Genomic DNA, 25,250 nt, shown 5'->3' on the forward strand with positions numbered 1-25,250 from the left:
CTAATAGTGTATTGCAATACATTGCTCTGTTTTTTCTTTTTTTTACCTTTTCTTGTTTCATTGTATGTAATGGCAGAGATTATGGATTCATAAAGTACAACCATAACCACAATCGTATCAACAGAAATCTATTTCATAGCAATATATTGGGGGGGGGGAACATTTTGAGCATATTTGAATATTGGGGTGGAGGGGGGGATGTGCCCCCCCCCCACCCCAATATATATAATAATTAACAAGCGAAATGGATGTTCGCATCGAATTCACCTGCGAAGTGCCGAGCTGCCGCTACGACCCCCCTCCCCCCACCTCGAGTTCGATTTCTGATTCTCACTTCCAGCGACGATTATTTTTGAAACTGGTCCTGGTCCTCCCCGTAGGTCGATTCATTCCAACAAAAATGAGTGCCTGGTGCGGTGTGTAAACATGGCCCACTGGGGAGACAAAGGCGGTCGGGCGTGGTGTTGGCTACCCCCCCCCCCCTCGTGTACCGTTCCGGTCTTCATAGGCGCTGCTACTCGCTAACAGCGCTTGGCTACAACAGCCTGCCAAAGGCTATTTTTGTCGTCTTCGTGAAATCGTGTGTGTGTTGGTAGTGTGTCTGGTTTTTTTTATGATGCTGATATCACAATCCTGATGGTAATGTAGTTATTGTGATGGGCGTGGTATTGATACAAAAAATACAATGATTATATTTTGCTACAAAGTAGGGCCATTGCCCGAAACGTCGCCTATTATATTGTCTTTTTACGGCCACAGCGTGTTCACGACGAAAGCTATCAGAGTTTGTGGCCGTCCATAAATGACGTCATGCACCTAGGGGGGGAGGGGGGGTCAGACATTTGTGACGATGTGTGACGATGGGGGGAGGGGGGTTCAGAAATGTGACGTCACATCAAAATGCGCAACTTTAAATAAATATAGACAATATGTTCTACTTAATTAAATAGACTTTTTAATGTTTTCTCCTACAACATCAGAGTGCAGCGCCACATTTAATACGCACCACAATAACAATAGTTTAAAGCGATTTGAAGTATGTTTTATTTTGGGGGGGGCAGAGCTTTGTGACGTCATATTTGAGGGGGGGTCTGACTTTTTGTGACGCCGTGTGACGAGGGGGGGGGTCAAAAAATCGTCAAAAATCGCGTGACGTCATTTATGGACGGCCCCTTTGTTGTGAACCGTGCCCGCGCACCCAATGCCTACGCATCGGCAGCAGCAAACAATTTGTATAATCAGAAAGACAAAGATCCCCCGTGTAGCCTGAACAGACTGTTGGGACAAGTGCTGTTAGCGAGCGCCTATGAAGGCCGGAACTGTACACGAGGGGGTGGGTTGCCAGCACCACGCCCGACCGCCTTTGTCTCCCCGGTGGCGATGTTTACACACCGCACCAGGTACTCATTTGAGGCTGAGTCGACCTAGCGGTGGCCCAGGACCGGCTCAGATAATCGCCGCCGGTGTTGGCCGTGAGCGGGAATCGAACTCGGGTGGCCGGTTTCGCAGCGCTAACCGCTACACCACCGCTCCCCATAATCACAATGAGCGACCCAACCATTTACACGCGCAACTCCGAATCGCAAGAGGGCGGCATTGAGCGACTGGCCATCTGGCAGGGAGGCCTCGGCAAGGTAAGGTCATTTACCCTTTTTACCGGGTAAAAGGGTAAAGGTGTCGACATGCCAAGGGGTAAGGTAAAGAAAGGGTAGGGTAAGGTAGCGCGAAGTATTACCCGGAAAATACCTTGTTTACCTATTACCTTGTTTATGGCTCGCTAAAAGCTCCGTGGTGCAGTCCGTGACCTCCATTTAAAATTGGAATCATCGAGAGTATATTCTATATGAATAAAGCGCTCATACCTAACATGTATATCTGAATGGCCTCGTTAACTGCTTCGCCTGGTCTACAGGTCGTGGGTTCGATCCCGGCCCTGACGCCTGCTGCTGTTTATTTGGAGTTTGCGTGTCTCTCTCTCTCTCATCATCGTCACAGTGGCTAGAAGATGTTAACTACCTCGCCTGATATACAGGAGGTCGTGGGTTTGATCTCGACCCTGACTGCCTATTGTATATTTGGAGTTTGCGTGTCTCTCTCTCCCCGTGGTCGCATGGATTTTTATCCGCGTCCACCGGTTTTTCCCTCCACAATTGTAATCAACATTATGTGTTTAGAGTATTTGGCTGATATAAATGTCCACGTGATAAGCCAATTCGTTGAGCTATCATTTGTGGCCAGGTCACTTCTGAAAAAGAGCGATATAGCTCAGGCGGGCCTTACCTGGTAAAATAAAACATTGTTTTAGTTTTTACATGGCATTGATTACAAATGAGTTAAATAAGCAGGACGTGACCGATTTCAATGCAACTTTATTAAATAGTCAACGTTAAAGCATCGGAAGGGAATGTAAAGATCGCTATGGTTGTGAATGCGCGTAAACGGCAAGTGTGCGTGGACATTGTATTTGGATGTTAATGTGTGGACATGTTTAAAATGAATACGGGGTATCTCACTTTCTTTGCAGAGTAATCTGTCTCGCATTGTTCACAGCTTTGCAAAGTTTAATATTGACGACCGCAACAATATATAATGTTTTATTATCAAATAATACCGTATTCTAGGGATTATAAGAGACACTTCGGGGAAAAAAACAAGACACACCACCAGGCTTGTTTGATATAGCCAATGCTTTTACACGTGACAATTACACATGTAGAGCACCGTATACACAAGAGAAATACGTAATTAAAGAAATACATACGTAGTATGTCGATGTTCTACAGGGACTCCTCTACTTACGAACGAGTTAGGTTCCAGAGGTCTGTTCGTAAGTCCAACTTTACTCCTGTCGATTCCAAACATGTTGTATACGAGACACGGGTAATGGCTTTAAAAGTTGCATAATCTGTAGATGCCACTGGTTCCTCACGTTCTGCAGATGTAGATGCCACTGCTTCTTCGTGTTCTGCAGGTGTAGATGCCACCACCATCTATTGCGTGGCGGTTGAACTTACGACGGACAGGTTTTTTTCGTATCTCTGAAAGTTTGTAAGTCGAATGTCCGTAAGTGAAGGAGTCCCTATATTGTGAGTGGACGTCAGTCCGACGTTGCCGCTGAGCCACGCGACAGCCCTTCTGCCGAGGCCATGAGTACCGTCCTGAATACAGTGATAATATGTACAATTTAGTTTTTAAAGCGATTTTCCTCGGCATTGGTATTCTGCTGCTCAGCCGTGGAGAGCAATAACAGCGACTGCTACAAACATCTTATCTGGTCAGGTTTTTATTCTAATTGGACACCCAGAGATGTTTAGCTCCCCGAATATATTTCCAGCAGGACGGAGGGCTGTTAGGCACACCATGTCCGACGTTTCGCCCCAAGCGCTGGGAGCTTCTCCAGCAGGGAAGTTCAACTCGTGGTACACATGACAGTCACGAAACACTCCGCAGCCGCACCTGGACGTTCTACTAGAATCTGTCACCTACGAGTGACGTGCACGTGATCCCACGTTGCGTCTTCGCTTCTTGTCGCACCGCACTCTCCAACAGCGCGCTGTGCATCATTAGCCCGTTGAATGTTCCTTGCTTTGGGCATGCAGAGGAATACAAAATGAAGGTGACACTCACGACTCGAGCTTAATTTTTTTTAGTTTTTCGCGGACAGGCATTTCCCGCTGATACCTGCGAGAAAGGGCCACGGAATCTCCACGATCTTCGCAGGCTGCGTCGTTTCTTGTTTGTCGCCAAACCGATCGCGCAACGAGCCTTGCCGCTCGTTTCCCCAACTTCGACAATAACCATCCGGGGCCCTCCAGAGTCGACGGCGGCAGCCTCACGAACAGTCCCCGTCGCCAACTTCCCAAACGATCGGCTCCAGAACGATCACCGAGATGGCGGCAGATCCACGACCGCCACCCGCCCCACCCAGTGGCGTAGCTAGGATATTTTGCGCCCAGGGACGAACTATTAAATTGGCGCCCCCCCCCGCCCCGTTTAATCACATACCAAAATGTAATTACATGACATGTAGGCTATGTGTGGCGGGATATATAAACTTTTAGGTTGAGGTGTAGATTTGTGCAGTAGTTTCAGGCTGCCGCGCCCGCCGCAATAAGTTATAATGTAACGTTGTAAGCCTCATTTTGGCGCTCCTTTACCTTGGCGCCCGGGGACATATGTACCTCCCTGCCCCCCCCCCCTAGCTACGCCTCTGCCCCCCCCCCGCCACTCACTTCCCGATGCAGAAGTCCCGGAAGATGACGTCGAGGATGTCCTCGGCACCGACGCGGCCGGTGATGCGTCCGAGCTGCCGCATGGCGGAGCGCAGGTGCTCGGCTCCCAGCACCACATCCATCGCGGGCCCCGACGTCGCCAGGAAGTCGCTCAGTGCGGCGGCGCAGCCGCCCAGCAGCGTGCGGTGTCGGGCCTGCGTGAGGCTGGCGTGGCCGGTCAGGGGGTCACCGCACCTGTCGCGCCCCCAGCCACCCGCCCGGTCACCACGATCACCACCAGCACCACCGTCACCAGTCATCACCACCACCATCACCACCACCACTACCGTCATCACCACCACTACCGTCATCACCACCACTACCGTCATCACCACCACCACTACCGTCATCACCACCACTACCGTCATCACCACCACTACTATTGTCACCACCACCACTACTATTGTCACCACCACCACTACCGTCATCACCACCACTACCGTCATCACCACCGTCACCATTACCACTACCGTGACCACCACCTTCATTGTCACCAAAGACAGAAAAAAAGGGCAAATATCCCCCGCATAGCCTTGCAGACTGTTGGGGCAAGTGCTGTTAGTAAGCACCTATGAAGGTCGGCATGGCACAAGAAGGGGTGGGTGGCCAGCACCACACATGGCCACCTTTGTCTCTCCAGTGGTGATGTTTACACACGTCGCACCAGGTATTCATTTGAGGCCGAGTCGACCTAGAGGAGGCCCAGGAGCCATTCGGATAATCGTCTCTGGTAACGGCCGTGAGCGGGAATTGAACTCGGGTTGCCGGAGTCGGTGCGCTAACCGTTGCATGTGGCATCTTCGTCTAATGACACAACCCCGATAGGATCACTGGGGATACATTCATCTGTTGACAATGATGGCGAACGAGTGGAGACTCTTTGACTTTTTGAAGCTATTAACATGCATTTGTTATCATGTTACAGTGTACTATCCGTTCTTTTTCCATTAAAAACGATAGTCTCATATAAGTGTAAAAAAATATATTTTGAAGCACCCTGTATATTTCATGAAATAAATTGCAACGGTAACCATGGGAGACAGAGAGATAAGAGGGAGAGCGAGGGAAATGTAAATCGCCGATGCGTGCCGTACATTTTCTCCACTTTCTCCTTGAGCAGCCGGAGGAACTCGTCGAGACCCTCTTCCGTCTGGCAGGACACGGCGCACACTCCCGGCATCGCGCGCTCCCCCATCCTCGCCTCCGCCGCGTCCCGCTGCAGGAGATCCACCTTGTTCAGCACCACGATGCACTCCCTGCGCTCTGACGCTTGGCCCCCATCCTCCGGCGGGAGCGGGATGAGCGCGGGGGTCACGGGGGTCGCGGGGGTCGCAAAGTCCCCGTCGTCGAGGATCGACTGCGCGCGGGCGAGCAGCGTCGCCTCGAGGTCGCACGAGCCGCGCGCCACCTCCGTCGCGTCCAGCACCACCACAGCGATGTCCGCCTGACGCAGCCTGGGTGGGGGGGGGGCGTGGGTGAGCAACCGGGATTAGCGGCGCAAACGAGGGACACCAGTTGATTCGTTTCTGCTGCAGCCGTTCGTCGGAGGTGGCGAGGAAAAAAAAAAGACTTTAAAGTTATGGTTACGTGGGCCACTACCAAACGATGTGCTCGTACCATGAGCGCACAGCTACACTAGTCTTCTTGTGTCTCACCGCGTGCCTCCCCGCTCGTCCCCGCTCGTCTCCCCAGGTGTCTCCCCGCGTGTCTCCCCGCGTGTGTCTCCGCCCGTCGGCGTGTCTCCCCAGGTGTCTCCCCGCGTCCCCACGTGTCTCCCCAGGTGTCTCTCCGCATGCCTCCCCGCTCGTCCCCGCACGTCTCCCCAGGTGTCTCCCCACGTGTCTCCCCGCGTGTGTCTCCACCCGTCCCCGCGTGTCTCCCCAGGTGTCTCCCCGCGTGTGTCTCCCCGCTCGTCCCCGGAATCGTCGTCACCTCTGCCGTGCTCGGCGGACGCCCTCCTGCTCCACGGGGTCGAGCGAGGGCCGCAGGCCGGCCGTGTCGCTCAGCACGATGGGGTAGCCGGCCAGGTCCAGCGCCGTCTCCACCACGTCGCGCGTCGTCCCCGCTATCGGAGACACGATGGCGGCCGGGCGCTGACCTGCGGCGCCACGACCCACAAATAAAAACACAGAGAAAGATCCCCCCTATAGCCTTAACAGACTGTCGGGGCAAGATATGTTCGCGAGTAGCACCTATGAAGGTTGGTATGGCACACGGTGGGGTGGGTGGCTGGCACCACACCCGGCCGCCTTTGTCTCCCCAGTGGCGATGTTTACACATCGCACCAGATACTCGTCGACCTAGGGGAGGCCCAGGACCGATTCATAAAACCGTCACTGGTGTTGGCCCGTGAGTGGTTGGCCGGGTTCATAGCGCAGTGCGCGAACCACTACAAAAAGATCTCCCGTATGGCCTGTAAGAGACTGCTGGGGCAAGTGCTGTTAGCGAGCACCTATGAAGTCCGGCACTTCACACGGGGGTGTCTACACTACCGCACACACGCACACAGAGAGAGGTGACGTACACAGCGCGTTGAGGAGGCTGCTCTTGCCGGCGTTGGTGGGCCCCGCGATCACCACCTGCAGGCCGCTGCGCAGCCGCTCGCCCTGCCGCCCGTCGCGCAGGTGAGCGGAGACCTCAGCACTCAGCCGCCGCACCTCAGCCTCCACTGCCAGACACGACGACGGCAAAGACGACGGCGGCGGCGGCGATTGCGTTAACAACAACAGGGAGGTGGCGCAGTGGCACAACTCGTAGCCTCACAGCAAGAAGGGCCTGGGTTCGATTCCCGACTCGGGCGCCTTTCTGCGTGGAGGTTGTATGCTCTGCCCCTGATCTGCATGTATCGTAAACTGCCTGCATTGACTGCAGCTAATATCATAGTAACCCATGCTGATTGCGTGATCGTTTCCATCTTGTACCGTTTTTTAAATAATCATTTGTTTAATCAAGTAGTAAACGTCAGCTTCAGGTCACTGACCTCTAAGTACCACTCCATTTCCTGTCTAGGTGTCTTCCCCTTCTCCACGGGCGAAGTGAAATAACCGGTGCAGTGAGTGCATGGAGAGTGACTTTGGGGGGGTAGGTTCCCAAATGCCCTCTGACCTTGCTGCAGAAAACCACCTCTCAGATGTTGAAAAGTCAAAAACCCGACATCCGAGGCCCTTCCCTTGGTCGCCAAAACGTCCCCTCCGTTGCCTGTCTCAGTCACCTGCCCTCCTCCATAAGCGAGATGCGACCGTTGCGGCGGCCTCGTACAGAGTAACCCACGCAGGCGACACGACTGGTGCAGTGAACCCGTGGAGAGTGACTTGGGAGAGAAGGGCCCATGAACGTCCTCTCACCGCGCTGCAGAACACCGTCCTCAATGTTGTCGTCTTCGCTGAAGTCAATGTAGGCCTCCACGTGGGCGAGACACTGCCGGCGACACGGGCGACGCGTTAGCACCGACCACGGTGACGAAGGTTTACGCGGGTGAATGCGTCGAAGGACGTTAACACAGGACCCTCCTGGGATTGAGTCAATTATAATGTAAGAACAGCCACGGTTAAATAATTGGCGCCCTGGTCATTATCATCAAAACAAACCGGATTGATTGCGGATGATGATGAGTGCATTTCGTGGCCCGTGGCTCAGCGGTCAAAGCGCCGACCCGACACCATTTGAGATCCTGAGTTCATATCCAGGTCACAGTCACCTGTGATTAAACCGGCTTCTCAAGCGCAGAGAGCCAATGAGTTCAGAACGATCACCAAGGAGTGTGCCAAAAAGCCATCACGTTAAATGTGGTTCTCTCACTTAATTTAGATAAATTCCAGCTCTGATAAATACAAATATTAGTTTTGGTTGTTGTGCGACGAACATTTACTCTCTGTGGCAGGGCAGTTGGGACAAGGCTGTCCCCGTACTTTGCTGACCAGAGGTCAGTTGAACGGGGCTTCAACGTGGTAAATAAAACGTCTGAAAAAGGAGCGCGCTAGCGTCAACCTGCTTGAGGCGGTCACTCCAGGCCGAGTAGAGGCGGCCCAGATCCCCCTCCATCTGCCGCAGGGCCTGCCGCCTCTGGGCCTCGGTCTCGGCGTGGATCAGGTCTCCCAGGCCCTCCACCTCCGTGAGCTCCAGGCGCCCGTTCTGGAACGCGCGCTTCGTGAAGTCTCCAGCCTCGGCCGGGCGTAGGCCCTCGATCTCTCCTGCTCACCGCAGCGGTTGAAGCGCGTACGCGTGAACACAAAGATCTCGCCGTATAGCCTTTGCAGGCTCTTGGGGAAAGTGCCGTTTGCGAGCACTTATGAAAGCCAGAAAGGCGCGCGAGGGCGTCGTGTGGCCTAGACCAAGGCCGACCGCATTTGTCTGCCCAGTGGCGATGTTTACGCACGACGCCAGGTACTCATTTCAGGCCTTACGAAGGACCAGGACTGGTTCAGATACGAGTCGCTGATGAGCAGGAATCGAACTCAACGTGCACACAACAAAGACAGAAAGAGCCACCATTCGTTATGAAATGCCGGTGACATCGCCCCAATGCTTGTGCCAGGCTAGGCGCATGTTGAGACGACTGGCAGCTTCAGACATTCAGACACACGCACACACGTGCACATATATGTACACACACGTGCAAGCACATGCACAAACGCACACACATTACCTTTAAATGTTATAACCGTCATGAGCCAATGTAAGATGGTGAATATTGTATCCATTAAAATGTTTCCCATGCACCCTATAACTGCTAAACTTTTCTGTAATTCAATTGTAATCATACTACGATCCGTCGAAAAATATTCTGCCTGAGCTAACTTATGCTACAGGAAAGTTATTATTAAACAACGATTCATGTTTGCGCAATATTTCTGCTTTTTATCTGGATCATTGCTGTACTTGTATTTTTGTCATTTTGGTGAGCCAGGGGTCTACCTTCTCAAACATGACTCGTCCCGGTCTCTCGAGTTCTCACCTCGTTAAGCAAATTAACTCGACGTGGCTCGTCCCTTTACAGCGAGCGAAGAGGCAAAGCGATGGAGCGAGCGCGACCGAGCGCGTGAATACCTAGAGCTCGAAGGACAGCGCTCACCACCGCAGGTCCTCCGTGGACCTGGAACTCACACGAGTCCTCGCCGGTGAAACTGTTGGGTCCTGCAAAAAAAAGTCCACAAAGGAAAGAAAAAAAAAACAGGATGTTGTGACCACCGTTTGGCTCAGGGGGTCACAGCGCTGAGCTGAGGTTCTAGGTTCACGTGTGTGCCTGCACCTCCGATTGGCACGGTTGGCTATGTACGGCGCGAAAGAAGTTCAACATACAGTACAAAGGACAAAGATCACCATATAGCCTTGAAAAACTGTTGGGGCAAGTTCCGTTAGCGACCAGCACCTATTATAGCCGGCACGGCACAGGAGGGGGTGGGTGGCCAGCACCACGCCCCGGCCGCCTTTGTCTCCCCAGTGGTGATGTTGACACACTGCACCAGGTACTAATTTGAGGCTGAGTCGACCTTGGGGAGGCCCAGGACCGGATCAGATAATCGTCACTGCTGTTGGTGGTCGTGAGCAGGAATCGAACTCGGGTCGCCGGGTTCGTAGCGCAGCGCGCTCACCGCCAGCCACACTACCGCTCCCCACACAAACGGTACATACGTTCATACAAACAGCAACGTTGGCAAAGCTCAGAGGGGACGTCCACCTGGAAACCAGAGCACCAGGCCCCTGTCGAGGGCCTCCCCGGACAGCGGGTGAACGATGCGGCGCAGGGCGGCGTGGCGCGGACGCGGCAGGGCCCTCGTGCCCGTCATGCGCAGCAGGGCGGCAGCGGCGTGCGGGCCAGACACCCTGAGCACCGCAACGCCGGCGCGGCCTCCGCCGGACGACAGCGCGAACACGGAGGAAGCGTCCCCGCGCCCGTTCCGTCGTCCGTCGTCCGTCCAGGCCGACCATCCGTCTCGTCCGTTACGATCGTCCGCCGGGGTCCCGTGGAGCTGCGAGCCGCTCCACCTGCGCACGGCGGCCACCGCTGCTGCCGATCGCCAGACGCGGCGGTGCCACGCCAAGCCCGGGGTCATCATCGCCGGTCGCCGTGAGCTCTAAGACGGATCGGGCGGTTACAACGCGGTGCATCACAATTTGTTGGTGCGATCTACTGGACATCTGTGAAACTCATCTTCTTGGTTCTTTCGGTAAAGTCACGTAGAATGGAAATAATAAAATAATAAAAATAAAACATTAAATAATTCTCACGACGTTTCGGCCACAACGCAAGCAGCCGTCCTCAGGTGGAGAACAGGTCTGTCGAGAAGACCTGTTTTATTTTCATTATTTTATTATTTCCATTCTACGTGACTTTACAGAAAGAACCAAGAAGATGAATCCCTGCAGTCACGAAAGCTTTAAATCGAAATACGGGACATTTGTGAAATAGAGCTGCATAGCCCATCCTATTCTTCTCGGATAAATATTCTGATTCTGAACTAAGACTGAGCGCGTCTATGCATGAGCTGCATCTGTCTTCTGTCTGTAACCGTGGAGGGACTTTAACGATTGTGATCCTCCAATGTGATCAAATCGTGAGCATAATGTGGCGTTGCTATTAGGGACTTGTACTGATGATAACTGGAAACAATTGATCACAGCATTGCCCAAAGCTTGGAGACCCAAACCAGAGGAATAAAATAATAAAACATTGCAAATATCCAAACGCAGGCTTCCATACCACCTTATAGCATGAGTGTTACATAACCCATGAGGATGCACTGTATACAACTTGACTCTTTGTTTTTCTTCAGCCCCCCAATTTGCACGGCTAACATCAGTGGCACATAACATCTGAACTGGTTCCCGAACGCCTCCCTGACCCCCTTACCCACCCCACCCGTTGCCAATCAACTGCTGGATGAGGGCCCTCTTCAGTATGGTCAGATGCGTGACCATACTTCACCACTCCGCGATTGGTGAAGGCGGGGGGAGCATAGAAGTACAGCACAACAATGCACATTGTCTGCTGCCCATTGCCTCTAGCGCCGACCATGCACGGCACAGGGAGGTTGTGGGAATCACGAACCAAGCTCACTCCAGCCCTGCTTTTAGCTTCAGAGACATTGGCGCATTGCGTGTTACACTCGACGTCAGACTTCTTTCGCACCGTACGTAGCCGACCGTCGCCCGAGTCGCGAGGTACGCGCCTATTTGTGCGCGGCGAGCACTTGAGTCCTCGTGAGAAACATCGCGAGTGTGCGGCAGCAACCTCACCGACCGGTACGGTGCGCAAGAAGTTCAAGCGTGCTGTACAGAGGTCAGTGCCCGACCGGCGCGGTGACGTACGGACAAATAACCCGCACGGCACCTCGATGCTAGCGGCGGGCTGACACGGGGTTCTTGCGAGCGGAGTTGTGCGTTTGTAGCCGGCGACGTCTGCCCAAGTCGAAATGTTGAAGTTGCGTGGCGACCTGAAGACGCAGGCCCCCCACTCGGTCAACTTACCCGAAACACGTGCGTTTGCGGCGATCACATTCCCTACAGCGCATAGGCGGCGTGACGTGAGGGCCGCCCGCTGTGATTGGTCGAGAAGGGGCGGCCTTCCCCCCCCTCCTCCCATTCCCCCCCCTCCTCCCATTCCCCCCCCTCCTCCCATTCCCCCCCCTCCTCCCATTCCCCCCCCTCCTCCCATTCCCCCCCCTCCTCCCATTCCCCCCCCTCCTCCCATTCCCCCCCCTCCTCCCATTCCCCCCCCTCCTCCCATTCCCCCCCCTCCTCCCATTCCCCCCCCTCCTCCCATTCCCCCCCCTCCTCCCATTCCCCCCCCTCCTCCCATTCCCCCCCCTCCTCCCATTCCCCCCCCTCCTCCCATTCCCCCCCCTCCTCCCATTCCCCCCCCTCCTCCCATTCCCCCCCCTCCTCCCATTCCCCCCCCTCCTCCCATTCCCCCCCCTCCTCCCATTCCCCCCCCTCCTCCCATTCCCCCCCCTCCTCCCATTCCCCCCCCTCCTCCCATTCCCCCCCCTCCTCCCATTCCCCCCCCTCCTCCCATTCCCCCCCCTCCTCCCATTCCCCCCCCTCCTCCCATTCCCCCCCCTCCTCCCATTCCCCCCCCTCCTCCCATTCCCCCCCCTCCTCCCATTCCCCCCCCTCCTCCCATTCCCCCCCCTCCTCCCATTCCCCCCCCTCCTCCCATTCCCCCCCCTCCTCCCATTCCCCCCCCTCCTCCCATTCCCCCCCCTCCTCCCATTCCCCCCCCTCCTCCCATTCCCCCCCCTCCTCCCATTCCCCCCCCTCCTCCCATTCCCCCCCCTCCTCCCATTCCCCCCCCTCCTCCCATTCCCCCCCCTCCTCCCATTCCCCCCCCCTCCTCCCATTCCCCCCCCTCCTCCCATTCCCCCCCCCTCCTCCCATTCCCCCCCCCTCCTCCCATTCCCCCCCCTCCTCCCATTCCCCCCCCTCCTCCCATTCCCCCCCCTCCTCCCATTCCCCCCCCTCCTCCCATTCCCCCCCCTCCTCCCATTCCCCCCCCTCCTCCCATTCCCCCCCCTCCTCCCATTCCCCCCCCTCCTCCCATTCCCCCCCCCTCCTCCCATCCCCCCCCCTCCTCCCTTTCCCCCCCTCCTCCCATTCCCCCCCCTCCCATTCCCCCCTCCCATTCCCCCCCCCCCTCCCATTCCCCCCCCCTCCTCCCATTCTCCCCTCCTCCCATTCCCCGCCCTCCCATTCCCCCCCCCCCTCCCATCCCCCCCCCTCCTCCCATTCCCCCCTCCTCCCATTCCACCCCCTCCTCCCATTCCCCCCCTCCTCCCATTCCCCCCCCTCCTCCCATTCCCCCCCCCTCCCATTCCCCCATCCCATTCCCCCTCCCAGTCCCCCCCTCCTCCCATTCCCCCCCTCCTCCCATTCCCCCCCCCTCCTCCTATTCCCCCCCCCTCCTCCCATTCCTCCCCCCCCTCCTCCCATTCCCCCCTCCTCCCATTCCCCCCCCTCCTCCCATTCCCCCCCCCCTCCTCCCATCCCCCCCCCCTCCTCCCATCCCCCCCCCTCCTCCCATTCCCCCCTCCTCCCATTCCCCCCCCACTCCCATTCTCCCCCTCCTCCCATTCCCCCCCCCCCTCCTCCCATCCCCCCTCCTCCCATTCCCCCCCCTCCTCCCATTCCCCCCCTCCTCCCATTCCCCCCCCCTCCTCCCATCCCCCCCCCTCCTCCCATTCCCCCCCTCCTCCCATTCCCCCCTCCTCCCATTCCCCCCTCCTCCCATCCCCCCTCCTCCCATCCCCCCCCCTCCTCCCATCCCCCCCCCTCCCATTCCCCCCCCCCCCCTCCCCATCCCCCCCCCTCCTCCCACCCCCGCCCCCTCCTCCCTCCCATCCCTCCCCCCCCCATTTCCCCCTCCTCCCATTTCCCCACCCCCCTCCTCCCATTCCCCCACCCCCTCCTCCCATTCCCCCACCCCCCTCCTCCCATTCCCCCCCTCCTCCCATTCCCCCCCTCCTCCCATTCCCCCCCCCCCAATCCTCTCATTCCCCCCTCCCATTCCCCCCCCACTCCCCCCCCACTCCTCCCATCCCCCCCCCTCCTCCCATTCCCCCCCCTCCTCCCATTCCCCCCCTCCTCCCATTCCCCCCCCCTCCTCCCATTCCCCCACCCCCCTCCTCCCATTCCCCCACCCCCTCCTCCCATTCCCCCCCTCCTCCCATTCCCCCCCCCACTCCTCCCATTCCCCCCCCCATCCTCCCATTCCCCCCCCCCCACTCCCCCCCCACTCCTCCCATTCCCCCCTCCTCCCATTCCCCCCCCCCTCCTCCCATTCCCCCCCCCTCCTCCCATTCCCCCCTCCTCCCATTCCCCCCCCCTCCTCCCATTCCCCCCCCCCTCCTCCCCATCCCCCCCCCCTCCTCCCATCCCCCCCCCCCTCCTCCCATTCCCCCCTCCTCCCATCCCCCCCCTACTCCCATTCTCCCCCTCCTCCCCTCCCATTCCCCCCCCCCTTCTCCCATTCCCCCCCTCCTCCCATTCCCCCCCCCCTCCTCCCATTCCCCCCCCATCCTCCCATTCCCCCCCTCCTCCTCCCATTCCCCCCCCCCCCTCCTCCCATTCCCCCCCCCCCCCTCCTCCCATTCCCCCCTCCTCCCATTCCCCCCTCCTCCCATTCCCCCCTCCTCCCATCCCCCCCCCCCCTCCCCATTCCCCCCCCCTCCTCCCATCCCCCCCCCCTCCCATTCCCCCCCCCTCCTCCCATCCCCCCCCCTTCCTCCACCCCCCCCCCCTCCTCCTCCCCCACCCCCCCCCCCATTTCCCCCCTCCTCCCATTCCCCCACCCCCCTCCTCCCATTCCCCCCACCCCCCCTCCTCCCCATTCCCCCACCCCCCTCCTCCCATTCCCCCCCTCCTCCCATTCCCCCCCTCCTCCCATTCCCCCCCCCCAATCCTCTCATTCCCCCCCTCCCATTCCCCCCCCACTCCCCCCCCACTCCTCCCATCCCCCCCCCCCTCCTCCCATTCCCCCCCCTCCTCCCATTTCCCCCCCTCCTCCCATTCCCCCCCCCCCCCTCCTCCCATTCCCCCACCCCCCCCTCCTCTCATTCCCCCACCCCCTCCTCCCATTCTCCCCCCTCCTCCCATTCCCCCCCCCCACTCCTCCCATTCCCCCCCCCTCCTCCCATCCCCCCCCCTTCCTCCCACCCCCCCCCTCCTCCTCCCATCCCCCCCCACCCATTTCCCCCTCCTCCCATTCCCCCACCCCCCTCCTCCCATTCCCCCACCCCCTCCTCCCATTCCCCCCACCCCCCCTCCTCCCATTCCCCCCCTCCTCCCATTCCCCCCCTCCTCCCATTCCCCCCCCCCCAATCCTCTCATTCCCCCCCTCCCATTCCCCCCCCACTTCCCCCCCCACTCCTCCCCATCCCCCCCCCCCCCTCCTCCCATTCCCCCCCCCTCCTCCCATTCCCCCCCTCCTCCCATTCCCCCCCCCTCCTCCCATTCCCCCACCCCCCCTCCTCCCATTCCCCCACCCCCCTCCTCCCATTCCCCCCCCTCCTCCCATTCCCCCCCCCACTCCTCCCATTCCCCCCCCCATCCTCCCATTCCCCCCCCCCCACTCCCCCCCCCACTCCTCCCCATTCCCCCCCTCCTCCCATTCCCCCCCCCCCTCCCTCCCCCCCCCTCCTCCCCCCCCCTCCTCCTCCCCCCCCTCCTCCCTCCCCTCCCCCTCCTCCCCCCGCCTGTCCGTCACGCGCGTCGCGATTGGCTACCGCGGCCGCGCGCCTATACGGTCTATGAAATGCAATCGCGCCGCTTGTTGATCCCGTGCGCTGAGTGCGTTGTGGAGGTTGACGAGGCTCTCCGGGTTTGTTTATTGTCTTTGTGAGTCAATTAGTGGGGCAACGTAGGCGACGCGTAGTCAGTCGCCTGCGACGTTGATCGGCGTTACGGATTCGTGTTTTTGTTGTTGCTGAAGAATGTTGCGTTGGTGTTCTCTGTTTAAGACGCCACGACATTTGAACGTGGTCTGAGTTTTGGCTGAAAGGAGACGCGAACGCTCCCAGGCCTGACGGTATGATGGTGGCTGTAATGTTACATTGTTAGTAAAGCAATTATCATTATCATCACACGATAATAATTATAACAATGATTGAATGGATATTACTCGGCGCAGTGTTTAGCCTAGGGGGAGCCCCCTAATGGTAGCTTGCCCCTCAGCAGACGCGTGAATTATATACCCTTGGGTATTGTATACCTTGTGTATGATGAATTGTATACTTGGGTATTGTATACCTTGTGTATGATGAATTGTATACCTTGGGTATTGTATACCATGTGCATTATGCAGTGTAATTATACCGTATTTGTCTAGAGTTCATATCACACGTTCTTAACCCACCGCATTTACCCACGGTTTGTTTTTGTGTCAAGGGCTATTGACTGATAACTAAACACGTTTGAATGTCATAGTCTGCAAGGTCACTGATGTCTGTGGCTCTCGGTTTGCTTTCGTGCGGTTTTTTTACGCGCCTGGCATACAGGAGGTCGTGGGTTCGATCCCAACCCCTGACGCCTGCTGCTGCTGTATATTTTGGAGTTTGCGTGTCTCTCTCTCTCATCATCACCACGAGTGGCTAGGAGATGTTAACTCCCTCGCCTGGTATGCAGGAGGTCGTGGGTTCGATCTCGACCCTGACGCCTGCTGCTGTATATTTGGAGTTTGCGTGTCTCTCGTCATCATCACCACGGTGGCTAGGAGATGCTAACTCTCCCTCAACTGGTATGCAGGAGGTCGTGGGTTCGATCCCGACCCTGACGCCTGCTGCTGCTGTATACAGTATTTGAAGCAGCGGTCGTCAACTAAAAATCAACGAGAGGACATTTTTTGTTCAAATTCGGTCAAAGCAATGTTTGAATTCTCGGCTAAAACTTTACCGAAATGTTTGCGCGGGACCAAATTTTAGCGTGGCGATTAAAACGTCTGTTTATTCACACGGGGTGGTGTCTTTGTATCGGTGTTCCCGCAGCTGGGATGAGTCGCGTGGTGACGTTCCTGCGCAGCAAGCTGGGCGTGCTGCGAGTGCACATTGGCACCGACTACCTGGGCAACAAGTATTACCTCGTGCCCGAGCAGCGCACGTGGACTGGTGGGTGCGACGCCGCAGTTAACACGGCGGAACCCTCATCCCGCACACACACGCCTGGACAAATATCACAATATAGGACCACAGAGCATAAGAAATGGTTCGCATTGGTCCAGATAAATGCGACATATGTCTTGCTGGGGTGGTGTTGTTGCCTTGGTATGGTTGTTTTGCCTCCTTGCCCAAGCTTTGCATCCTTGCCCAAGCTTTGCATTTGGTGTTGACAAATCGGCAGGAATGTTTGTACTTGTGTAGTTTGTGCGTATTTACTTTATTTACATTCGTACATTTTTTGGGACTTGCTTACCTTTTCTCTGTTTTGCACTCGTATCGTTTTGTTTTTGTACTGTCTGTTGTGGTAACTCGCTGAGCCACCCCTACTGGACATCTGTGAAAAAGGGCTTCATGGTTCGTCGGGATTCCTCCAGGATACATAAAGATTCTGATTTACTGCATCTGTGTCCAGAGAACTCCATTTCACCAAAATTTTACAAACTGGTCATTTGAAATCTTGTCATTTTTTATTTCTGTGAATGAGATCAAACTTTAATAGAAAAAAAACGACCTCTGACCTGATAATTTGTCTTTTATTGTGCAGCCGTTGTTGATCTGGCTGAAATGACAACTCGCTACTCTTGAAGACCGAGCTTAACCATGGGCGACTAAAACCCAGATTGTCAACCTGGGATCTCGGTGGTGGCAGCTCATTGTTTGTTTAACACGTAGGCTTTCGCGACGAATTTTATTCATAATAAAAATTTTGAGTACGACGTTTCGCTGGTAATTGCATCCAGCATCATCGGGCAATTCGCCAGAATGGCCAGCATGGCGAATTGCCCGATGATTTTGGATGTAATTACCAGCGAAACATCGTACTAAAATTTTTTCAATGTTGTGGATTCACTCTTCAACACACCGGTGGGCTAAAGTAGTGAACTATTTGTCTTTTGTCAACGTGACACTTTTTTGCTGATTGGCCATGTCGGGTGGTGGAGGGTTACGACACATTTATAAATAACGCTATCTAACCCAAAAACTTTATTATGAGCTCATTGTCTCTTACACAGCCACAAAGTATGAGCCCTCTTAATCCACCCATTTGTTTTGTCGTCTTGTCCGCCACTCTTGCCGATCCCGTGTTGCCCCCGGGCAGGTCGCACTGTGCGTCCGCGCCGTTTGGTGGAGGCGTCACAGTCCAGCACGGCCGACTACGACGGCGACAACATCCCCATGGAGTGGCAGGGTGGGTGTAGGACCTATCCACAAAGCACACCAACGTGCGTAACGTAAAAGCAACAGTGGTCATCCGGGCGGCGACATGGCCCAGCGGTAGCGTGCTCGCCGCTTGTTCCAGGGGTTCACGGTTCGAAACCGCAGTTGGCATTATGGATATCAATCATAGCCTCTACTGGCAGACTAGATGCGTCTGTGAAACACGGCCTTCGTGATAGCCCTGCGCTATATGAATGGCATGAATACCAATTATAATAGATTATTACTAATATTATTATCACTGCATCGAGGGCATTCCCTTATGAACATTTATCGTGAGGGTACGCAACATAGCCGGGCATAATCCCCCCACATAACTCTCATCGGTTGTTCGTTCAGTCGCTCTGAATGCATCCATTGAACCTGCATCTAGAAAATCCAATCGTGTACCTCTACAGCCCTTTTGTCAATCCGAGCTTCAGCGTTGAACGGGACAACCCAGCCTGCAACTTGCAGACGTCTCGGAACGGAAAATGGTTAACTTCCTAGATCGGGTGCATTCTGGGTGACTTGGTCAAAGGCTACGTGGTTGGCAGCAAGGGAGCATTGCAGCAAAATCCATTGCGCCGCTGTGCTCTGTGCTTCCAACTCTCTATGCTCGCTGCCTTCACCATCCAGCACTGACCAGCATGGGTGAAGCGTGATCTGATAACTTGAGTAACGCGTAGACTATCAGAGGAGCTGCTTCGTTCCTTGCGGTGTACAGAACAGTCCCGTTGACGCTTGCCCAGTTGACGTCGATGGTTGTGTTTGTTCGTGCAGCGTGGATGCAGGGAAAGAGGGACGGTGTCCCGACCATGGAGGTGAGTGACGAGGCACAGCCCAGTCACGGAGCAGCACCGCACGGGGTGATGGGCGTTTTCACACTCTCATCCGGTAGAAAGATCCCGGCAAAAGCAAAGACAACATTGGCCCCCGATGATTTCTAGATCCCAAATTGCTGACATTTCTTCACAGTCCAGCATTTGCAAAAGCGTTGTTGTCTTGCTCAAACGAGCATTGCATTCATATTCTTAGGTTTTTTCGGTAAAGTCACGTAGGTTAAAAAGTAGTATATATACAAATACTGTGTTCTTGGAATTTCTCTCAATTGATACAGCTATCGTGCTGTGACGGTTCCACCTGAAGACGGAAGCTTGTGTTGCCTCCGAAACGTCGGGATTTTTATTTTGTTTTTATTTTACTTTTATTAATTTTAAGTTTTTTACCTACGTGACTTTACCGAAAAAACCTAAGAATATGAATCCTTGCAGTCACAAAAGCTTCAAATCGAGCATTGCATTGGCAGTGATGGTTTTCATTGATGGTACTTAGGCCTGTGGGTGGACATTCCACATTGGAATGGTTGGAGATGAGTAACTTGCAAAGTGCAATTATTTCTGACATCTTAAAAAAAGTACTCGGAATGATGCATGCTTGGAATATTACTGAGAAATAGAAAAGGGAACACATGGATTGGAGAACATTCACAGGTCAATGATGTCATTGGGGCACACGAGCCTTCCCGTTTAACGAGTGAGATGTTCCAATCCAGCATGACGATTGCCGTCACCATGTATCTCTAACATTTCTCCACTGTATCCCACATTTTGGTTACCACTTCTTGCTGTACATTTTGCATTGTCTCTCGGTTTGTTCCAATGCATTGCCTGCTCAGTACACTGATGTTGAGCATCATGAGCCTCCAGGAAATGTGCTTTCGTGCCTCAATGATTTCGTGGATGTCAACGTTCAATTTTCCCAGTCCCCTGAAGAACGTTACATTGAGGTTTCACTTGATATGAAATCTGCGACAGAACACTGTAGTTATTCCCTCTGCAATGAACCTGAAGGTAGTTAATGGTTACATGTCGTAATCTGATTACATAGTCAAAACGATGATAATAGGGGATTACCTTTACCTGCATTTCACCCCTCAGCACTGTGGACTAGAGGTGTATGGTTATAGCCACTGATAGCAGCCGGGACTTGTGAATGAATGGGCCCCAGCCCCCTGTGAATGACCTGGGACTCGATGAAGAGCTTTGCCCCCCCCCACCTCCATAGGATGCGCTGGGACACATTGGTGCTGTCCTGGTTGTTTCCCCAGCTCTCCCTGGGGCTCGTTGTGCTGAGCCCCCTAGTTGCTTCGTTCTTGACCGTGCCGCAGTGTTACTCTCTTTATTTTCTCCAGTTTCGTTCTCACCTCTGCCCTGACCACCACCGCCGCCGCCACCCCCTTCTACCCTCATGTAGTTTTGCTTTTGTTAATCACAATCGATTGCCTTTAGAGGCGAGATAACTTAAATTATTGTGAGTGAGCAGGCTGACACCACCATCAACACACTACGTTTCAAAAACCCGGATCGATTAAAAGCGGCTGAAACCCAGAGCCGAGGCACTCGTAGACTCAGCGGCTCGCCATCTCTTGACACGGCCCGTGCGTTGTCGCCGCTGCACCTGCAGGAGGTGTCTCGCCGGGAGGCAACGAGCCACCTGGTGGCCGAGCGGGGCCGCCTGAGCGAGATCAAGGACGAGGAGGCCCAGCAGCGCGCCTACGAGGAGGGACTGGTGGCACGTGCGGTCACGCGAGCTCCGGGCCACGCCGCGCTGACCCACGGCATGCCGCTAGGCCCGTCGCCCGAGCCCGGCGGCACCGCCGGCAAGTTCCATCCGGGATCGTGGCTCCCGGGTGAGGGGGCGGATACCGGCGGAGGGGGTAACGCGGCGACGGCAGGACGGGACGGCGGTGGCTTCCAGCCGGAAAGTTGGACGCCTGGACAAGAGGGCACGAAACAATGAGGCCTTGCCCATCGTCAATTCCTTTCCACCCGGTTATGTACAACCCAGCATTTCCAATTTTGGGAGTCGTGTAAAGGGTAAAACTGTTAAAGGTTGCAGCCGCTGCAATTGATTGCTTACGCCACTGCTGAATTTAAAACTTACAAACTAAACTAGTTTTATTTTAGCACATAAGGCCCACTGAGCTAGTTTATTTTTTTCAGAAGCCACAAATGATCGCTCAATGAAGTGGCCTGTTCTGTGCACATTTATAGCAGCCAAATACTCTAAATGCATGTTTCTAAATGTGGTGGGAAAAACTGGAGGACCCGGAGAAAAATCCACGCGACCACGGGTAGAACATGCAAAGTCCAAATATACAGGCGTCAGGGTCGGGATCGAACTGACGACCTGTATACCGGGCAAGGTAGTTAACACCTCGCCACCCTGGATGAAGGGCCTCGACTGGAGGCAGCTCAAGAGAGGCCCTCTTTCGGGTATGTTAGGCCTACTCTTCCACGCAGGCCAGACGTCTTGGAAAAGGTGGAAGTCTCTACACTATGCCTGGCCACGTTCGACCTTGACGATCGACTGTTATGTACGCATCCATACTGCTAGGTGGACAAAGGTGGTGGAATTTAATCAACTTGCCCATTGTTTGATCTGCTGCGCTGGGAGAACGAACTGGAAAAACAAATGTGGATTACAAGTCTCGCATGCTAACCGTTACACCGCGACACAGCATCGTTGCAGTCATGTAATGAGGGCAAATAAATAATTTATCCGGAAGTTATTTTGTCGGAAATTTGCACACCTCTGATTAGTGTGGTTGGCTACGTACGGTGCGAAAGAAGTTCTGCATACATACGTATTGGGGAATGGTCCTTGAATAAATAATTTAGACCTACTGGTCTAGAGTCACTTCAGTAAGCCTCTGTCACTCTTAACATAAAATTAGTGGCGCCATCATAATCTGCAAGGTGTTATAACTACTTGTCAAACATGCAATGTAAACAATTTATACATATTAGTCATATAACACCACACTACGGCATTCGATGCAAGTGGCCTTGGGAAGTACATCTCGGACGGAGGCCGAACCTAACAAACTGGAAGTCCAAGGAGAAAATCGGACCTGAGAACACATCCACCGCAGAGATGGAGCAGTGAAATCGGTTCATGTGGAGGTGGTTTCCGGATCGTTGGGCCGTGAGACTGGTGGGGTTGGAAAACTTAATTTTCTGAAAGCCTGATTGATACGGAGATGTATTGCTATTATCTCCGTTACTGATTAATGGCGCAAAACACCATTGGCTAGCAACAAACAGCACTATTAAAGTGTGCAATGGTAAAGCGTCAATACGTTCCTCGAACTGGGCAAGGTTATATGAGCGTGTGGGAAAGTAAACGATGTGAGGGATTATCCAAAGTGATTTGGTGTTCCCCCTTAACCCTGATGATCTTCACCGAGCTCAGTGTTGTCGGTGGTCCGACATAGCTTTGCGGGGAATCTACGTCATCGTTAATCTTGGCATTCGAGTGAAAGCGTCGTTGCTCAAACAAGCGTTGGGTGTTGCTCATCTCCATTGGTGGCTCCGAGGCGGTAGTAGCGACTCCACGTTCAGCTGGTGGGTGCCAGTATTGCACCCAAAGCGCAATCACTGTCGACTTGCCACAAAGAGGAGGGGTAGCTATTTTTTTTGTATCTATCCAAGATGGTTATGAGCGACGTCGACTTAAAATTTAAATTTGAATTAAGCCACCTGACTTGGAGGAGTACTTGCCCTGATAAAATGTCACGTGTAAAGTAAAAAAAGACACGTGTAAAGCAATGACATTTTATTAAAATAGCACATCACACTCCACTTTCATAAATATCAAATATACAAAATATACAACGGTTGAAACATTGTGAACCGCCTTTGTAAAACATTGTCAATGCTACAATTATTTTCTAGCATACTTTTTTCCTTATGGTTTTGTCTTTAAAACATGTTTTAAACACGATTAAAACAATCTCTTTACTCAATGCCATCGCAATGTTGAGCATCCTAAACCAGCGGCCCCCAACCTTTTTGGCACCAGGGACTGGTTTCATGGAAGACAATTTTTTCACGGACCGGGGTATGGGGGGGGGTCCATCATTGAGTCTTTCCCCCTTTTCAAAGAAGCTCTCCAGCGACGTTTGTTTTTTACTCATTGTGGCTAGGGGTTAGAGCTTGTGGGCTTACCAACACTTGGACTGAGACAAGTGCGGGAAAGAGGCGCTGACGGAAGTGGTAAATAAACTCATGGGCAGGCCACGCGCGGACTAAAATACGTGTCGGATTCTGAGTTCTCATAAGGAGCGCGCAACCAAATCCCTCGCATGCGCAGTTTACAGGAGGATTCGCGCTCCTGTGATAATCTAATGCCGCCGTTGATCTGACAGGAGATTGGAGCTCAGACGGCAATGCGAGCGATGGGGAGCGGCTGTCAATCAGAAGTTGCAAACGGGTTTTGATTCCTTACCCGTACCCGGCCGCATCAGGGTCGCAAACGGGTACCCGTACCCTACCCGTACCCGGCTGGGTACGGGTAGGGTATGGGTATTGGGTACCTGATTGCGACCTCTGGGATGAAGCCATGTTGCAGGCGCGGGTGGGTTGATTCTAGGAACTTGAATTGTGAGAAGAGACAAGACGTTGGGAAATGAGTGACAAACGGTGACTCACCAGTGACTCACGCTCTACCCGTACCTGTACCCGGCCGCACCAGGGTCGCAAACGGGTACCCGTACCCGGCCGAGTACGGGTAGCCGGGTAGGGTACGGGTATCGGGTACCCGGTTGCGACCTCTGCTGTCAATACAGATGAAGCTTCGCTCGTTCGCCCACCGCTCACCTCCTGAGTGCGGCCCGGTTCCTAACAGGCCGCGGACCTGTACCGGTCCGCGGCCCGGGGGTTGGGGAGCCCTGCCATAAACCGTTAACCAAATACCTGCTAGAATTAACACGAATGTAGATTTTTTGATTTAAAGCTTTCGTGACTGCAGGGATTCATATTCTTGGTTATTTAGGTAAAGTCACGTAGAAGGGAAATAATAAAATAATATTTCCCTTCTACGTGACTTTACCGAAAGAACCAAGAATACGAATGTAGATTGTTTAAGGCACCAGTGTCAGAGTTAATGCTATGAACACAACAATGGTAAGTTTTATGTTATGATTCTACTGCAATAAAATACACTTTTTGGATAAATAATGAATACTGACTTGCATTGGGATATTTTAGCAAATTCCATTCATAAGAGGCATGATTGAAACACAGGTTGGCTAGAAATGCAAATGCATAGAACGCGTTGGGACAATGTAGGCCTTCCATTGAAATCAATTGGACGCCTTGACCACAGCAAGAGATTCCCGCACCGTTCGCCACGGTTGTTGAATGTCCCAGTGACGACGATTATGATCTTTCCGCTCGATCCAAAACTTCCCGCCTGCTATACAAAAGGCCGGCGCGCCACCGAGTGAACTCAAAGTCAAACGACCGCAAACGACATCGCCGAACACCAAGCGCAAGCCTTGACTTTAAGCTTTCGTGACCGCGGGAATGTTGCGTGTTCTTTGGGTCTTTCGGTAAAGTCACGTAGATAGGTTCAAGGGAAATAATAAAAAAAAACGACGACGTTTCGATCGCAATACAAGCGGTCGTCATCCTGAATACCAAGGGTCTGTCCATAAATGACGTCACGCGATTTTGGACGATTTTTTACCCCCCCCCCCACCTCGTCACACGGCGTCACAAAAAGTCAGACACCCCCCCCCTCAAATATGACGTCACAAAGCTCTGCCCCCCCCCCCCAATAAAACATGCTTCAAATCACTTTAAACTATTGTCATTGTAGTGCGTATTTAATGTGGCGCTGCACTCTGATGTTGTAGGAGAAAACATTAAAAAGTATATTTAATTAAATAGAAGGTGTTGTCTATATTTAAAGTTGCGCATTTTTATGTGACGTCACATTTCTCAAACCCCCCCCCCCTCGTCACTTATCGTCACAAATGTCTGACCCCCACCCCCCCCCCCAAGTGCGTGACGTCATTTATGGACGGCCCCCAAGCGCGACGTAAAGCAAACATCTGGGGCCACCAGCGTGTGAGACTACCCCGTGGCCTGTGGCGGTGGAACTTTGATGCAAACTTCCACCCCGTGGCCAGTGTCTTTGAGGTCACAGGGTTGCCAGCGCCATGGCTGTTCAGTAACGGCACGTTTAACTTGGGCAATACTCTGCAGCAATTTTGACTTGAGGCGATGTGGGCTTATTTTGAAATCGTCTCGGTTTACAAAGTCAATTGACGCGGATCCCTCGGGCG

General features: G+C 54.3%; 2 protein-coding genes and 1 long non-coding RNA gene across 6 annotated transcripts; 2 read left to right on the forward strand and 1 right to left on the reverse strand.

The window, feature by feature from the left end:
* Positions 1 to 4,228: 4,228 nt before the first annotated feature.
* GTPBP3 (GTP binding protein 3, mitochondrial) lies at positions 4,229 to 10,528 on the reverse strand. Its single transcript, XM_078874561.1, has 8 exons — positions 9,949 to 10,528; positions 9,318 to 9,404; positions 8,259 to 8,461; positions 7,616 to 7,688; positions 6,796 to 6,939; positions 6,204 to 6,369; positions 5,366 to 5,725; positions 4,229 to 4,466 (listed from the first exon to the last, which is right to left on the reverse strand). Exons 1-8 carry the CDS (start codon positions 10,325 to 10,327, stop codon positions 4,229 to 4,231), a joined length of 1,650 nt encoding a protein of 549 aa, XP_078730687.1. The 5' UTR covers positions 10,328 to 10,528.
* On the forward strand, positions 6,439 to 9,409 carry LOC144945919 (uncharacterized). Its single transcript, XR_013639727.1, has 3 exons — positions 6,439 to 6,471; positions 6,781 to 6,895; positions 9,178 to 9,409. It is a non-coding gene; the product is annotated as an uncharacterized LOC144945919 (long non-coding RNA).
* A 1,020-nt stretch (positions 10,529 to 11,548) lies between the features above and the next one.
* On the forward strand, positions 11,549 to 24,759 carry NDUFAF2 (NADH:ubiquinone oxidoreductase complex assembly factor 2). 4 transcript variants are annotated; one of them, XM_078874556.1, is made up of 5 exons: positions 11,549 to 11,747; positions 16,748 to 16,867; positions 18,018 to 18,107; positions 18,899 to 18,939; positions 20,582 to 24,759. In XM_078874556.1, the coding sequence occupies exons 1-5, from the start codon at positions 11,684 to 11,686 to the stop codon at positions 20,915 to 20,917; spliced, it is 651 nt and encodes a 216-aa protein (XP_078730682.1). In that variant the 5' UTR covers positions 11,549 to 11,683; the 3' UTR covers positions 20,918 to 24,759. The 4 variants fall into 4 exon arrangements, with proteins under 4 accessions (XP_078730682.1, XP_078730685.1, XP_078730683.1 ...); XM_078874559.1 differs by lacking the exon at positions 11,549 to 11,747 and adding an exon at positions 15,502 to 15,585; XM_078874557.1 differs by lacking the exon at positions 11,549 to 11,747 and adding an exon at positions 15,515 to 15,602.
* The last annotated feature ends 491 nt before the right edge of the window (positions 24,760 to 25,250 follow it).

The sequence above is a fragment of the Lampetra fluviatilis genome, chromosome 39 (assembly GCF_964198595.1).
Source record: "Lampetra fluviatilis chromosome 39, kcLamFluv1.1, whole genome shotgun sequence".
In the NCBI taxonomy this organism is placed as follows: domain Eukaryota; kingdom Metazoa; phylum Chordata; class Hyperoartia; order Petromyzontiformes; family Petromyzontidae; genus Lampetra; species Lampetra fluviatilis.